This window comes from Eriocheir sinensis, chromosome 8 (assembly GCF_024679095.1).
Source record: "Eriocheir sinensis breed Jianghai 21 chromosome 8, ASM2467909v1, whole genome shotgun sequence".
Classification (NCBI taxonomy): Eukaryota; Metazoa; Arthropoda; class Malacostraca; order Decapoda; family Varunidae; genus Eriocheir; species Eriocheir sinensis.
In genome coordinates this window covers 22,528,972-22,546,534 of record NC_066516.1, presented here as the reverse complement: position 1 = coordinate 22,546,534, position 17,563 = coordinate 22,528,972, and the positions used below count along the sequence as shown (strand labels likewise).

The window sequence follows — 17,563 nt, the reverse complement described above, 5'->3', positions numbered from 1 at the left end:
AAAGATCAGAGGGCGCGAGAGATGGAAAAATAAGTAAAATCGCCGAGATCATAAGCGCGGGCCTCCCCTTCACACCCGCCTTGGCACGCTCAAACAAACACCGCCGAGGAAGGGCCACAATAAATCGGTGTGTTGTGTCGGCAGAGTGCGAACCCTTAAGTCTACACACACACACACACACACACACACACACACACACACACACACACACACACACATGCAAATATAACTACTGCTGCTGCTATTTCTATTCTCTCTCTCTCTCGCTTCTTACTTTTTGTTCTTTCTCTTTTTTTTCTTTTTTTTCTTTTACCACTCTGTCTTCTCCAATGGTTCTTCCTCTCCTACTTTCTATGTCTCCTCCTCCTCCTCCTCCTCCTCCTCCTCCTCCTCTTCCTTCTCTCACCTCGTCTTCTTTTTTCCCTCCCTACTACACTTCTTCCTTTTCTTCCAGTCCCTATTACCTGTCTCTTGCCTCCTCCTCTTCTTCTTCTTCTTCCTCCTCCTCCTCCTCCTCCTCCTCCTCCTCCTCCATTCTTTGCTTTCCTCTCGTCCCTCATAAACATAAAGTCGTATTAAGTTTCCTCCTTCCACCCTACTTTTCTCTCCCTCCCTCCCTCCCTCCCTCCCTCTCTCCCTCCTTCCCTACATACCTATCTCCCCTTCTTTCCTTTCCTCTTTGCATAAACATTCACTTCTACATATTTTTCTCTCCGCATATTTTTTTTTCGCTTTCTCTCCTCCATTTTTGTGTTTTATCTCCTCTTATACAACTCCGAGTCACCTCCATTATATTCTCTCTTCTTTCACAACTCTTGCCTCACATCATCATCATCATCATCATCATCATCATCATTAAATTCCAATCTCAACCTTATCTTGTTAGTTTTGCAGCTTTTCTTCATCCACTCTTCGTAGTTCTCAGTAATTAGATAATTTTCTCTCTTTCTTTTTCTCTCCTAATCACTGTCCTCGCTTTCCTTCTCCTCTTCCTCCTCCTTTTGCTGCTGCTTCTCTTCCTCTTCTTCCTCTTCCTATTCCTTTCTTTTCTCTTCCTTAGTTTCCTTCCGTTTCTCTCCTATTAATCCTCTCTTGACCTCCTTCTCGTTTTCCTCTGTTTGCTTTCCTCCTGTTCTTTCTACTACTACTACTACTACTACTACTACTACTACTACTACTACTACTACAATTGGTGTTTTTATTGCTGCATTCTTTTCAACCTCTTCCTTCTTTTTATATTCTTCTTCCTCCTTCTCCTTCTTCTCCTTCTCCTCCTCCTCCTCGCCCTCCTCCGCCACACCTACCGCTGCCCAGGGCCGAGGGTGAGTGGCGGGCTGGCGTTATCGCGGCGGCCAGGTTAGGGTGCGCCAGTGTAAAAATGAAGGGTGAACGCGCGTTGTTTGGGGGCCCGCTCTTTAATGGGTTCTCTCTCATACACCCTTCCTTGCGCCCACTCCATGCTTCATTTTCATTCTCTTTTACTCACCCTTCGCTGCGTCTACTCCATGCTTGATTTCACTTTATTTTCTACTCCCATTCAATCTCGTTACCTCTCTACTCGTACTCTCTCTCTCTCTCTCCTCTTCCCGCTCCCTCGCACTCTCGTTTTTTTTCTCTCTCTCTACTCACAGTCTCATTTTCTCTGCTCTCTGCTCTCTCTGCTCTCTGCTCTCTCTCAATTAATCTGGTTAGTGTTTTTGTGCACTCATGAAAAAAAATCTCAACTCGTGAACTTGGCAACAAACAAACTCGCTCACGCACACACACACACACACACACACACACACACACACACACACACACACACACACACACACACACACACACACACACACACACACACACCGCGGCGTAAAAAAAAAAACAAAAAAAACAGGAAGTATGGATTTCCGAAGAGAGCCCTTAATACGCGAAATATTACACACACACACACACACACACACACACACACACACACACACACACACACACACACACACACACACATTATAAGCACTGCGTAATCTTGACTCTTATTACTGTAACGAAGAGAGAGAGAGAGAGAGAGAGAGAGAGAGAGAGAGAGAGAGAGAGAGAGAGAGAGAGAGAGAGAGAGAGAGAGAGAGAGAGAGAGAGAGAGAGAGAGAGAGAGAGAGAGAGAGAGAGAGAGAGAGAGAGAGAGAGAGAGAGAGAGAGAGAGAGAGAGAAAACTAGCAGAATGAAAACTGAATCGGGAGAGAAAGGGAGGAGGAAAAAAAAATAACAAGGAAAAAAATAATTCGAAGGAAAGAAAAAATAGCAAAATAAAAAACAACAAAAGCTCTCCTCCTCCTCCTCCTCCTCCTCCTCCTCCTCCTCCTCCTCCTCCTAAGCCCATTTACATTATAGGCTCTTCAAAGGCCGATCCTGGATAATGTTGTTACCTTCACCCCCTCCCCCCCTTGCCCTCCTTCCCCTCTCCCTCTCTTGCCTACTTCTCTCCTCCCCTTCCCCCCTCCCTCCCTAAGCTAAACACCCCTTCTACTTTTTCATTCCTGCTGCTGTTGTTCCTCCTCCTCCTCCTCCTCCTCCTCCTCCTCCCCCTTACCTTCTCTTCCTCCTCTTCCTTTTCCTTCCACTGGTCACCCACTCCCTACATTCCACCTTGCCTCTCTTCTTCCTTTTCCTTCCTCCTCCTCCTCCTCCTCCTACGCTCCCTCTTTTTCTTCTGCCACTCCCTTCCCCTCCCCTCCCCTCCCCCTCTCTTAGCTTAATCCACTTACTATTTTCCCTGTCCTACAACGAGAGAAATTTGAGTCTCTTTCGTCTACATCATCAGGAGTTTCGATTTAATATTTTAGAGAGTTTGATCCCTGACATAAGCAAAGCGTTTCATTATCACCAGCATAACACAGTCTCTCATTAGCAAACTGTATACATGAGTCTTTTTTGTGTGTTTGTTTAATAGGATCCAGGGAGTTATATATAGTCCCCGGCCCCCCCAAAAAAAACCCTACTGCCCGAGTCATATTTTTGTGATTTCCAGATTTATGTCAGAATCAGTTTTTCATCTCGTGAGGGACGTTTTGGTAGAGTTGCTTTGGTTCTTCGAGGTCTTACTGTTCTATAATTTGCCGTAACTTTACTGCCTATGTCACACCAGAGTTCCTTACGATTTCCCGAACAGCAGGAAAAACGACTTAGGTTGTTTAGATATTTATGAAGATGTAATGACAAAACAAGACGAGGCTACATGATATTCCCTTCTTTTTTTCCTTGTGTATTGTTTGTTTCCACTATAAAAAAAAACTAAACCTTTCCTGTCCATATATTGCAGGATCTTGTTTTTTAATTATCACTTTTTTTTGCTTTTCAACGATTCACATTCTAACTATTTATGCATGATCTCCCTTACTTAAATCTGTTACACACACACACACACACACACACACGCCACTCACCATATACAAGCAATCCGGTCATTTCCTCCTCCTCCACCTCCTCCTCCTCCTCCTCCTTCTCCTCCTCCTCACCCCAACTGAATTTCTCCTCCCCATTCAATTTCCTGTTTTCCTCTAGAGAATTTCCCCTTCTTAGCCACCCTCCCTTCCTCCCCTCCTCCTCCTCCTCTTCCTATCTCCTCCCTTCCTCCCCTCTCCCCCCACTTGCTATCTCCCCTCTTCTTCGCCTTCCCCTTCCGACAGGTGAGGTCTTACGTCAACACGCCGGGGGAGGAAAGGAGAAAATTAAGAGGAAAAGGAAGCAGAGGGGAAGGGGAGAGAGAGGAGTAAGGAAGGGAAAGGAAGGGAAAGGAAAGGAAGGGAAGGGAAGGGAAGGGAAGGGAATGGGTAAGGTTGGGTAGGGTAGGGAAGAGAAGGGAAAGTAAAGGAAAGAAAGGGAAAGGAAGAGAACGAGAAGGGAAGAGAAGGGAAGGGAAGGGAAGGGAAGGGAAAGGAAAGGGAGGGAAGGGATGGGCAAGGTTGTGTAGGATAGGGAAGAGAAAGGGAGAGTAAAGGAAGAAAGGGAAAGGAAGAAAAGGGAAGAGAAGGGAAAGGAAGGGAAGGGAAGGGAAGGGAAAGAGTGGGAAGTAAATGAAAGGGAAAGCATGACACCTAAAAGGAAAACAGATCAAAAAGTCAAATACAAAAATAGACTAAGTTCGTGCATATCAAGGTGAGGTAAATGAAGTAAGGGAGGCAGGCGCGGGGGGAGGGGAGGGGGGGAGGGGGGAGTGCAGTGAGCGATCAAAGGCATTCCTCGAAGTGGGGCGTCAATGTGTGTCTTGTCACGTGAGAGGAGAACATGAGGCGCTGCTGGGGTATGCAGACGGGGCGGTGCGGGACAGGAAAGGGGGTCGGGGGCGGGGTAGACAGGCGGGGGTGGGGGGTGGCGCAGGTCGGGGCAAGGTGAGGAGGGACAGTCGGGGAGGGGCGGGGCGAGGCGGGGCAGGACGGGGCAAGGTGAGGAGGGACAGTCAGGAGGGGAGGGGTGGGGCGGGGCGGAGCGGGGTGGAGCGGGGCGGGGAAATAAGAAAACATTACCGTAGCTCTGGTGTGGCGGAAGAGGGGACAGGCGGGGCGGGGGAGGGGCATGGCGGGACAGGGTGGGGCGGGGCTGGACGGGGCGGGGCGGGGCGGAGCGGGGCAGGGTGGGGTAATGAGAGAATAATAGGAACATTTTTTTTTGGCCATCAGCCGAGTGTGACGCAAGGAGGGATAGGTGGTCCGGGGCAGGGGGCGAGGTAGAGCGGGGCGGGGCGGGGCGGGAAAATATGATGTATGGCGGGCTTCCTTGGCTTACTTGGAACACTCGCGCGTCCTTGGGCTGTACGTTAATGACTATAAATGAGAGAGAGAGAGAGAGAGAGAGAGAGAGAGAGAGAGAGAGAGAGAGAGAGAGAGAGAGAGAGAGAGAGAGAGAGAGAGAGAGAGAGAGAGAGAGAGAGAGAGAGAGAGAGAGAGAGAGAGAGAGAGAGAGAGTCTATATATCTCTCTTATCTGTCCTATCTATCAATCTTTCTGTCCTTCCTCTGTTTTTTTTTCTTGTCCTTATGATTTTGTTAAAGTGAGTGAGTGAGTGAGTGAACAAATGAGTGAGAGAAAGGTTTAAAGGGAAGAAAATGTTAACCCTCTCTTTATCTACCTCTTCTCTTCTCTCATTTTTTTTCACTCTCTCAGTTACAGATAAAGTGAGTGAGTGAGTGAGTGAGTGAGAAGAGTGAATAAGTGAGTGAGAGAGAGAGCAGGAAGGTGAGTGGGAAACTATGTCAATTATATATCTCACGCTTGCATTTCTCATTTCCTCTTTTTAATAACTTACGAGTCAGATGAATGAGAGTTGGTGCGTGAGTGAGTGAGTAAATAAGACGGAGTTCAAGCGGCTCTTCCTTCACCGAGCGCCGCACTAAGATATTCACGAGACGTTCTATTTGTTGCTCCGGAAATGTGTGTTGAAGTCGCCCGGATATCTAGCGCTCCTGACGGGTTGAAAAATGGCCTCAACGACGGACGTGCCAAGTGAATGAATGCTCAGGACTGCGTGACGGTTTGGAGAGTTATGTTGAATGGAGAGTTAATTGGTGGTGGTGTCTGTCTGTGTCAAAGCTCCATTCATTTCTCTGTCCTTTCAAACGTTACCGATGACAAGTAAAAATAATCTCATTTGTAATAAAAAAAATCGTCTTCCGGAGAGTTAATGTTTTTTTTTAACCTTCGCTCACTCTCCTCCTCCTCCTCCTCCTCATCATCATCATCATCATCATCATCACCATCATCAGAGAGAGGGAGAGAGAGAGAGAGAGGAACAGACAGAAAGAGAGAGAATCAAGAAGTCTCCCTCACCTCTCCCTTCCCCCCTCCCCCTTCCCCCCTCCTCCCCTCCCCTCTGACTCCCTAAACTTACTCGCTAATGATTAATTTTGTCACTATCATCACAAAAACTGAGATACGAGGGAGAAGGAGCGGCGGAGATGGCAGTAAATCAGGGGGAAATAAGGGAAGAGGAGGGAAGAGGGGAGGAAGAGGGGAAGAAAGGAGGGAGGGAGGGGAGGTGGAAGGAGGGGAGAAGCGAGAAGGAAGAAACGAGAGGCAAGGGGAGAAGGAGGAAAGTTGGGAGGAAAGGGAGGTGGAAGAAGGGAAGAAGCGAGAGAAGGAGGGGAGGAAATAGGGTAAGGATGAAGGAGAGGGAGGGAATAGAGAAGGAGGGGCAAACGAAGAGGGAAGGAGGAAAGGAGATAGGGTAAGGAGAAGGGGTAAGGAGGAAGGGAGAGGAAGCTGATGCGAAGGGAAAGGGAAGGAGGGGAAGATAGTGATGGTTAATAAAAGGAGGAAAAAGGAAGCGAGAAGGGGGAAGAACGAAAGAAGGAAGAGGGAAGGAAAGGAGGGGAGGGATTAAGGAGGAAGGAGAAGGCAGAAGGGAGAGTGAAGGAGGAGAGAACGGGGAGATAAGGAAGAAGGGAGAGAGGAGGGGAAGAAAGAGAGGGTTAATAAGGAAGAAAGAAGAAGAGAGGAAAAGAAAGAAGGAAAGAAGAGGAAGGAGAAGAAGAGGAATTAAAGAGACAAAGGAGAGAGGAGGGGAAGGAAGAGAGGGTTAATAAGGGAGAAAGAAGAAGAGGGGAAAAGAAAGAAGGAAAGAAGAGGAAGAAGAAGAGGAATTAAAGAGAAGGAGAGAAGACCAAGCAACATGGGTGATCCTTTTTGTGTCTGTCTGTGTCTCTTCAGGGTTGGAAAGAGGAACATTAATTAACAAAAGACGATGAACTAATTGCCTGTTTGTCTAATTACATCTCTCTCTCTCATCTATAATTCATCTTCCTTTTTGATATTTTTTTTCTTTCTTTTCATTTTTCTATTATTTCCTATTTTCTCTCTTTTTCTCCCATTTTTTTCCTTTCTTTTCTCTTTCCTCTTCTCCCTTCGCCCTTTTTCTTCCTAATCTCCTGTCTCTTTTCCCCTTTCTCCTCCTCCTCCTCCTCCTCCTTTTTATTTTGGTTACCCTCATAATTTTTCTTCCTCCTCTTCCTCCTCCTCTTCTTTTTCTTCTTCTCTTCGATTCACTACGTCTTCCTCTCTTCCTTTAAACATTTTCCGGCCATTAGCTTGCTCTTCACGCCCCCTTGCCCCTGTTTCTTTTCCCCCTCTTTCCTCTTTCCTCTCCTCTACTCTCCTCTCTTCTCTCTCTCCTCTATTCATTCTTCTTCATTTTCTATATTTTTCCCATTTTCTCCTCTTTTCTTCTCTTTCCTCTCCTCTCCTCTCCTCTCCTCTCCTCTCTCTCTCTCTACATCCATCAGTCATACCCGTCATTCTTTTTCTATTGTATATATTCTTTTTGATTCCGTCTTTATCTTTTTCCCTTTCCTCCTCTTTCCTCTCCTCTCTCTACCATTCATTCCCATTCTCCTTTGTTTACTGTATCTATTTTTCTTTTTTTCCCTTTCCTCCTCTTTCCTCTCTTCTCCTCTCTCTTTTCACTCTCTACATATCGCCATTCCCAGTCTCATATCTCTCTCGTGTCTATTCCTCTTGATTCTCTGTCTGTATCTCTTCTTCCTTTTTCTCCTCTTTCCTCTCCTCTCCTCTTTCTCTTTCCTCTCTCTACACTCGTATTTCCATTCTGCTTACTTTCCTGAATATATATTTCTTGATTATGTTTTCTTTTCTCCTCTCTCTCTCTCCGCATTTCCATTCTCCTTCCTTTCCTGTAAGTTTTTCTCGGCCCTGCGTCTGTCATTTTCTCGTCATTTACTTTCTATTCTATCTCTGTCTCAAGTTCTCTTTTCTTCCAGTCCTCTAGGAGTCTAGGTTATTATGTCTCCCTCTCCCTCTCTCTCTCTCTCTCTCGCATCCATTTCTTTAATACCTCCTCTTCTTCAGCTTCTTCCGCGATCCCCCGCCGGCCAGCCAACACACACACATACACACACACACACACACACACACATACACACATACACACACACACACACGCACCCCTTTCCTATCTCATCCTCCTTCCTTCCTCCCCTCTCCTTCCTCCCTCTCCCCCCTCCCCCCTTCACCGCAAAGGCCACCAACTACCCGGAAAATTGGTCCTCAACGCGGGAGCCAATTGGAGAGAGACTCGAGGGGATAAAGCCAATTAGATTTCCAGATTCCGGCCTCCCAAACCCTACCAATTCCCTCTCCCCCTCCCGCTTACTCCTCTGTCTTCCCTCTCCTGCCCACTCGCTTCCCACTCTCTCTTACCTTCTTGTACCTGTATCATCGGCCTTCCCTCTTTATCTAGACACAACTATTTCATTCAGCTATTTTTCTCATCCTCTTCTTTCTTCTTTCCCCTTTTGCTCCTTCTTCCCTCCTCCTCTCACTCGCTTCCACTTCTCTCCCTCTCTCTTATCTCTCTCTCATCCCTCTTTGTCTAGACACAACTATTTCATTCAACTTTTCTCTCATTTTCCTTTTTTTTTACTTTTTCCTCTTTTCTCTCTCTCTCTCTCTCTCTCTCTCTCTCTCTCTCTCTCTCTCTCTCTCTCTCTCTCTGTCTATATAAAACTAATTCATTTGTCTTTTTTTCTCATTTTCTTCTTTTTTAACACTCCTTCTCTCTCTCTCTCTCTCTCTCTCTCTCTCTCTCTCTCTCTCTCTCTCTGTTACCTGTATCACCGTTCTTCTTCCTCCTTCCTCTTCCTATACAAAACTAACTCATTCAACTCTTCCTCCCCCATTTTCTTCCCTCCCCCCTACCGCTCCTTCTTTCCTCTCTCTCCCGCTCGCTTTTCTCTCTCCCTCTCTGTCTCTATTACCTGTACCTGTATCGCCGTTCTTCCTCCTTCTTCCTCCTTCCTCTTCCTATACAAAACTAACTCATTCAACTCTTCCTCTCCCATTTTCTTCCCTCCCCCTACCGCTCCTTCTTTCCTCTCTCTCCCGCTCGCTTCTCTCCTTCTCCGTCTCTGCCGCTCTTCCTCCTCTTTCCTCCTTCTTCTTTCTATATAAAACTAACTCATTCAACTCTTTCTCCTTCGTTTTCTTCCCCCCCCTCCCGCTCCTTTCCTCCTCTCCCTCATGCTCGCTTCTCTCTCTCCCTCTCTGTCTGTTCCCTTTCCCTGTATCGCCTTCCCTAATCCCCAATCCCTCTATCTATACAAAACTAATCCATTAAACTTTATTCTCTCAATTTCTTCTTTATTTCTCCTCTCGTTTTCCCTCCCACTCTATTCTCTTCTTCATCTAATTTACCTGTACTTCCCTGCTTCTACCCCCATCCTCCTCCTTATCGCTGTGGAGAAGGAGGCAGGGAAGGTGGAGAAGGAAGACGAGAAGAGGAAGAAAGAGAAAAGAAAAGAGAGGATGGAAGGTGATGGAATAGGCAAGAAGGTAGAGGAGGGAAAAGGGATGAAAACAGAGACTAGGAGGTGGAGGAAGAGGAGGCAGAGCTGAGGAGGAGACAGGGAGGTGGAGGAGAAGAAAGAGGAAACAGAAAGCAAAGAAGGCGTAGGTGGAGGAGGAGGTCGTAAGAGGTAAAGGAGAAGATAGGGAAGTGGAGAAGACAGAGAGGAAGGGAAGGAGGAGGAGGAGGAGGGGAAGAAGATCCAGGGAAGTAAGAGAATGATGCTGGATATAGAGAGGAAATGAATGAAATGAATGAAGGAGATGGATTAGAATTGGAGGAGAAAGGAAGGGCGTGGAGGAGAAGGAAGCTGAGTAGTGGGAAAGGAAAGGAAATGAATGGAGGAGAAGGATTAGAAAGGGAGGAAAAAGGAGGAGAGTGGAGGAGGAAGAGAAGGAAACTGAGTAATGGGAAGTGAAGGAGGAGGAGGAGGAGGAGGAGGAGGAAGAAGGGAAGATGCAAATAGGTAGATGATGGCCCCAACGCAGAACCGCCCAAGAACCAAGAACCATAAAGTCATCAACGGTGTGTGTGTGTGTGTGTGTGTGTGTGTGTGTGTGTGTGTGTACTCACCAAGGGCTTGAGGCGGTGACGGGGAGAACAGCAGCACCGCCAGCAACACGTCGACCACTGCAACACAAAAAAGATGAGGGTTACGCAGGAGAATGACATGAGGATTGTGGAGGAGGAGGAGGAGGAGGAGGAGAACACAAAGTAACACAAGAGAAGAACAAACAACAGCATACCTGATGGTCCTAACGAGGCTGTTTGTGACAAGCTACACTAGCTATCTAATCAAAGGTGGAATATGAAGGACAGCAATGGAAGATGAAGGACAGAAAGGAAGGAGGAGGAGGAGGAGGAGGACACATAGAAACATGGATAACCAGGCAACAGAAAGCTTTTTGGCTCATGACGAGGATGTGCGTATTTCAGTATGTAGCCTACGTTCAACTTACTCCTGACGGAACTAAATAATAATCGATCTGATTTTTGAGTAAGTTGATAGTTTTCGCACTTATGCTTTTGTGGGAAGGTTGTTCCACTGCATGACAGATGACTCGTTTTAAGAGGAAACGTGTGCCAAAGGCTGAACTATACCACCTCGTTTAGGTAGATAATCCGTTATTTCTTGTTCTTGAGATGGTTTGGAGAGCAATGACCTTGGAGTGATCCACATTACTATATTCTTCACGTACTTGAAAACCTGTATCACATTTCCTCGTCAGCGTCTCTTTTCCAGCGTAATAAGGTTGAGTCGCATGAGTCGTTCTTCATACGGCTGAGCCCTTCAGGATGGATTACTTTTCGTAACGCGTAGCTGAACTCTCTCTCCAGTAATTCAATGTCATTCCAGTAATTGGGGATCAGAACTGAACTGCATAATCCGGATGAAGTCTTGCAAGTAAATTATATAAAGATGATAATGCTCCTCGAATCTTACACTCACAGTTCCTCGCTATGAATCCGAGAATAGTATTGGCTTCGTTATATTCTCTACAGTGTTTTCTATGTGTTTGGTCACTGCTGATGGTGACTCCGATCCGATTCTTCCTTCACTACCTGCAAAGGCTTCCCATGCGTGTTTCATGTATGGTTACTATTTCTGAACCCAGTGCATGACTTTACACTTGGCAGCGATGGACATTTGTCACTTTTCACTCTATTGGATAATCAGGTCAGGAAACTTTTGAAAGACTTCGCAATCGGCTGTCGTGAGGGCCCTTCCACCCGCTTAAGGCGACACGATCAAAGTCGATAGAGAGGATTTCAGTTCTGTTTCTAAATCGCTGATGTATACACTAAAGCAGCGAGTAGCGGGCTTTTTTTTTATTAATGTATACTTTTTGTGTGCCCTTGAGCTGTCTCCTTTGCTGTAAAAAAAAAGAAAAAAAAAAAAGAGCCTCAACAGTAACTTACAGTACTTCTGACGTCGCATATCACGCCTCTCCCCTGTGTGTGCGTTCGGTTTTTGTGAAAGCTTTCATACCCCGAGAGTGACAGTTCAGATATTGTATGTGGCCCAAGTCTCGGTAATGGCTATCCCGTCCGGTTCTTCTGCTGCAATACAAACACTAAATTCGTCCTTTCTGTGTATCAAGCAGCGCGCTCATGTAGAGGAACTAATTGCGACTGTTGTGTTGGACGCTTCAAGTTACATTAGTTAGCCAGTTGAACGAGGAACAGGAAGGAGAAGAAGAACAAGAACAAGAACAAGAAGAACAAGATTAAGAACAGGATTAAGACGAGCAAGAGGAACAAGAGCGAGAAGAAGAAATAAGAAGGAGAAAGAGGGGGAGGAAGAAGAAAGAAAATTTAAAAAAGGGAGGAGAAAGGAGGAGGACAGGAAGGGTGGAGGGGAAAAGGGGAGGAAAGGAAGGGAGGAAAGAAATGGAGGGAAGGGGAAAGGTGAGAGACGGAAACAATGAAGTAAAGAAAGGAACGAAGAGAGAGAGAGAGAGAGAGAGAGAGAGAGAGAGAGAGAGAGAGAGAGAGAGAGAGAGAAGCAACAAATAGAAATGAAGGAAGAGATGGTGAAGCAGATGATAAGGAAGAGAGGGAGGGAGGGAGAAGGGAGAGGGGGAAGGGAGGAAAGAGAGGGAGATGGAGGGAGGGAGGGAGAGAGAGAGAGAGGAAGACAGAGAAAAATAAACACATGAGAAGTAAGAGGAGGAAAGAAAGAGGGGGATGAAAGGAGAGAGAGAGAGAGAGGGAGAGGGGGGAGGAGGGAAGGGGGTGAAGAATGTAAGTAAGGAGGAGAGAGGAGACAGAAGAATGAAATCATGACGCAAAGAAATGAAAGGAGGAATGGAGGGAGAGGGAGGAGAGAGGAGAGGAGAGAAGAGGAGAGCTGGGTAAAAATATCTCGTTTGGCAGTCACTTCTGTACTGTGTGTGTGTGTGTGTGTGTGTGTGTAAGAGAGAGAGAGAGAGAGAGAGAGAGAGAGAGAGAGAGAGAGAGAGAGAGAGAGAGAGAGAGACAGAGAATTACATCATGATATGCGCCTTCTCTCTCTCTCTCTCTCTCTCTAATCGGGGACGGGAAAACACACTAACCCAGCAATTATCTGAACTTCCAAAACATTCTTACTATATTCTTTTTTTTCTTCCTTTTTTGAACTGCTGAAAAAATCGTGTTTGAAAATTAGTTCACAAAAGCGTACCATCCGCCCCCCCTCCCCCCCTCTCCCGCCCCCCCCCCCTGAAAAATATTAAGTGATCCTATTATGATTTTTTTCTTGCTTTTTTTTTTTAATCTCTTTACGTTGTTATACTCTGCTCTACAAAGAAAAAAAATAACGTCATCCTATTAAACCTTTTCAGTAACTCTCTTTGCGTTGTTGGGTGGTTCGTCCTACACCAAAAATTCACGTGAAAGTGTTTTATTTGTTCCTTTGTTTTCCCTATGTTGTGCCCTTCGTTCACTCCAAAATCCACCTGGTCGTAATATGTATTTTTCCCTTAATTTTTTTTTTCAGCGTTGTTAGATGGTTCGTTCAACACCCAAAATTCAGGTGATCGTTTTATACTTTTTTTTTCTTTCAATTTCTCTCATCGTTGTTTTGCAGTTCGTCCTCCCCCAAAAAACTAACGTGATCCTGTGAAGTATTTTTCTTGTCTCTTCATATTCTTATGGTCAGCGAGACTGTCAACACAATGATCACTAGATAGCAGTATAGCTTTTTTAATTCCCGACATGACATTCTTTTCCCCTCTTCCTCCTCTCCGATTCTCCTCCTCCTCTTCCTCTTCCTTCTCCTACAAGTTACCCTTAATAATTTCTTCTGGCCAAATCCCTTTCTTTCCCAGTCCACACCATTCCGTTTTCCCCCTCCTTCTTTCTTTCCTTCAGCTTTTCCTTTCCTTCTTTCCATCTCTAGTCTTCCATTCCTCCATACAAACTCCTTTTCCTTTCCACTCTCCTTCCTTTCTTCCACACAACACGTTTTCCTTTACTTCCTTTCTTTGCTATCTTCCACTTATCCAATTCTTCCTCCTATTTTTAGACCCTTGCTGTTGTTCCACCCCGGCCTCATTTTCCATTCCTCCCTACTCGTTTTCCTTACCTCGACGCCAACGTCACTTTACCCTCCACACCAAACAAGCAACACAGCATACTCCACTTACCTTTCTCCCACATCCTCCCCTTACCCTTCCCTCCGTACTAACCCTGCAACACGCCTTCCTCTACCTCCGCCACCACGCCCCCTTCCCTCCCTTCCAAGCACAACAGCTCCTCTCAGCACGGGACTAGCGAGCGTCATGGGGTCGCTGCCGCTGTGTAACTGGGTCAAGTGTGTGTGTGTGTGTGTGTGTGTGTGTGTGTGTGTGTGTGTGTGTGTGTGTGTGTGTGTGTGGAGTCGAACGTTGCCTCAAGTACTCAGGTCGTTGCCTCTAGAAACCCACCCTGCCAGCCTCCGCCTCTCTTCATCTCCCTGCCTCCCCTCCTCCTCCTCCTCCTCCTCCTTAGTCCTCCCGCCACGGCAGCTCGTTAGCGGCAGGCAGGGAGGGAGGGCGCATTGTGCGACGCCAGTGACCCGACGAGCCGCCTCCAGGTTAGGCAAGAGTGGTTAAGCTGAAATGAGGTTAGGCTAGGTTAGGTTAGGTTAGGTTAGGTTAGGATAGGGCAGGGTAGGTTACGGTGGTTCATTGCGTTTTGAAGTCATGTTAAAACGTGTTCCTGGTTGTACTGTCTATAGGTGTTTATGTGTGTTTGTTTTTGTGTTTTTGAGTGAATGTGTTAGGTTGTTTTTCCTACAGTGTGTTGTGATGCTGTGTTAAAGTCGTTATCTCCTCTCGGGGTGTGTTAGGGAGTGCGGTAGAGGTGGTGGTGGTGGTGATTATTCTGATTGTGGTAATGGTGGTGGTGATGGATTTGTTAAGGAGTGTCATGGTGTGTCTATTTGTGTGTGTGTGGGGGGGTTTCTGTGATTCATGTTATCCGTGTTAAAACTTATCTCAGGTAGCGTTAGGGAATATAGTGATGGAGTTGTTGGTGGTGGTGATTTTAATGGTGGTGATGGGGGTGGCGATGGTGTGTGAGGGAAGGGAGGGATGGGGGGTGGGGTTCCGTTCACCATGCTAAAAGTTCCCCGGGTTGAGTTTCGTATCACTGAAGCCCTCCCGTGTTGACTTCCACATTAAAACATTTTCAATACAGGTTTTTTTTTCCCCCTCTCGACGTTGTTGCCAATTCCGGGGAGTGAGTGTCGAGTGGGTGTAGGGTGGGTGGCGGTGTTTGTCGAAGTCAGAGGCCTGGTGGTGAAGGTACTGAAAGAGGTGGTGGTGGTGGTGGTAGTGGTGGTAGTGGTGGTGATGATGGTGGTAGTAGTAGTGGTAGTGATGGTGGTGGTGGCGATGGTAGTTGTGGAAGTGGTGGTGGTGGTAGTGACGGAGTGGTGGTAGTGGTGGTGGTGGTGGTGGTGGTGGTGGTGGTGGTGGTGGTGGTAGTGGTGGTGGTGGTGGTGGTGGTGGTGGTGGTGGTGTCCCCGGCGTCTTGACTTCTGACTAATGATACACATCTAGCTGTTTCCCTTTTCGTCTAACCCACTTCTCTCTCTCTCTCTCTTGTAATCGTGGAAGGACGTAAAATAAATAGAAGAAGAAGTAGAAGAAGAAGAAGAAAAAGAAGTAGAAAAAAAAAAGAAGAAGAAGAAGAAGAAGAAGAAGAAGAAGAAAAACAAAAAAAGGAAGACGAAGAAAAAGAAGGAAAGAAGAAATATGAGAAGAGAAGGAGAAAGAGGAGGAGAAAGAAAGAAAAAACAGAAGGAAAATATAAAGAAGAAAAAGAAATGTGTGTGTGTGTGTGTGTGTGTGTGTGTGTGTGTGTGTGTGTGTGTGTGTGTGTGTGTGTGTGTGTGTGTGTTAGCGTCACCCATCATACAAGGTTACGTTCATCTTATCACACATTCAATTTTGATCCCTCACTTCCTCCTCCACTCCCTCGTTAATCTCCCTCATCTCCTCCATTCATCTCCCTCTCCTCAGCTGGATGGGGAGAAGGGAGAAGGGGGAAGGGGGAGAGGGAAAGCTAACCATCCTCCCCCCCCCCCTCCACCCATCCCAATCTCCTTCAAGGCCTACCGGAAAATGTGGAAGAGAAGAAGATGGAAACGAGGGAGGGAGGAAGAAGAGGGAAAAATAAAAACGAGTGTACAGGAAATAGAAGAAAAAAATAATAGGAAGAGGAAGAAAAAGAGAGAAATAATAATATAATAACGATGAAAAAGTTGATAACGAAATTGATGATGCTGGCAATTACGAAAAAAACAGGAAGAAAAAGAAGAACAGTAATAATACGAAGAAAAAAATAAAAAAAACAAGGAAGGAAAATGAAAGGATAAGAGAAGACAGAAAGAGTAAAATAATAAGGAAGATTTGTAAGTTGAGCAGCAGCAGTAAGAGGAGAAGGAGGAGGAGGAGGAGGAGGAACGGACAGGAGAAGCAAGAAGAAAGAAGAAATCAGTCATGTGAGAGAAGACCAAGAGAGAGGGAAGAAAAAAAGAAGAAGCGGAGGAGAAGGATGAAAGACGGGAGGTGCCACTGGAACACGCTGATACACAGACAGAAATTAAGACAGACTAACACGCTGATACATAGACAGAAATTAAGACAGACTAACACGCTGATACATAGACAGAAATTAAGACAGACTAACACGCTGATACATAGACAGAAATTAAGACAGACTAACACGCTGATACATAGACAGAAATTAAGACAGACTAACACGCTGATACATAGACAGAAATTAAGACAGACTAACACGCTGATACATAGACAGAAATCAAGACAGACTATAATTAAGATAAGCAACAACGGAAAGATAGTAGAGAGAGAAAAGATAGATAGAGTGAAAAGTAAATGGGGTAAGACAAAACTGGGGGAAACTTTGAAGCTGCACGTTGCCTCAGTGCTAACCTCCGTCCCTTTGAGTCTTTGGAGGTTTACAACACATTATCACGGGACACAGGGCAACAGAAACACCCGGGTAATACCATAGTTTACCTTCTCCAGAGCAAGGAAGAAAAGAAAACACAGAAAGGACGCAGGTGTAAGGTAAAGAAAAAAAAGAGTGGTAAAGAGAACAGCGATTATTAGAAAGGAGGGACGAGGGAAATGATAAAATAAAAGGAAAATGAGGATAAATGGGGGAGATGGGATAAGTGGAAAGAAAAGTGGGAAGAGAGACAGCAACAAATGAAAGGAATGATGTAAGGTGAGGAGAGAAACGAGGGAGAGACAAATTTAAGAACCAGAACCAGCAGAAAAGAAGGAAAAAAGAATATGGAAAAGTTTGAGAATTCAGAAGAAGAAAAAAAGAATAGCGCGTGGGGTGGACAAAGAAAGGAAAAAAAAAGAAAGTCAGGAGAGAAAATAGAAAGGAAGGGAAAAAAGAGGAAAGGAGATGAAAGAAATAGAAGAGAGAGAGAGAGAGAGAGAGAGAGAGAGAGAGAGAGAGAGAGAGAGAGAGAGAGAGAGAGAGAGAGAGAGAGAGAGAGAGAGAGAGAGAGAGAGAGAGAGAGAGAGAGAAAAAAAACAATCATTGGGAAGAATCAGAGGACCACACGAGAATGGACGAAGAATGAACGTCTGAAAAAGAGAGGAGAGAGAAGAGGAAGGAGAAGAGGAGGAGAAATAGATAAACGAAGAGGAAGAGGAGAGAGAGGAGGAAGAGGAAAGAGAGAGAAGGAAGAATGAGGAGGTGCTTGGAGGGAAAAAAAAAGTTAAAGCAGAAGAATGGTAACAGGGAGAGGGAGATGGAGAGAGGGAAATGGAGGGAGGAAAGAAAGGGAGGGAGGGAGGGAGGGAGGGAGAGAAGAATATATGACAATACGCGGGTAGATAAGAGTTGAGGAATGCTGGGAGGAGAGAAAAATAATGAGAGAGAGAGAGAGAGAGAGAGAGAGAGAGAGAGAGAGAGAGAGAGAGAGAGAGAGAGAGAGAGAGAGAGAGAGAGAGAGAGAGAGAGAGAGAGAGAGAGAGAGAGAGAGAGAGAGAGAGAGAGAGAGAGAGAGAGAGAGAGAGAGAGAGAGAGAGAGAGAGAGAGAGAGAGAGATGAATGATGGGTAGAAAATAATGGGAAGAAGACTCATTAACATCCACGGCCGCGACAAACACTACATTAATCACACACACACACACACACACACACACACACACACACACACACACGGTCGATCAGAGGTGTCCCGTCATAATGGTCTCTTTAATTAATCACCTATAGAAAAACACCC

General features: G+C 45.9%; 1 protein-coding gene across 1 annotated transcript in view; it reads right to left on the bottom strand.

Annotated features, from left to right (window-relative positions):
* LOC126995354 (neuropilin and tolloid-like protein 1) overlaps nt 1-17,563 on the bottom strand; it is a 112,128-nt gene that overhangs the window by 83,130 nt on the left and 11,435 nt on the right. The window contains exon 2 of the mRNA XM_050854832.1: nt 9,901-9,957. Within this exon, the coding sequence (XP_050710789.1) occupies nt 9,901-9,957 (57 nt within the window). The remainder of the gene's footprint in view (nt 1-9,900; nt 9,958-17,563) is intronic.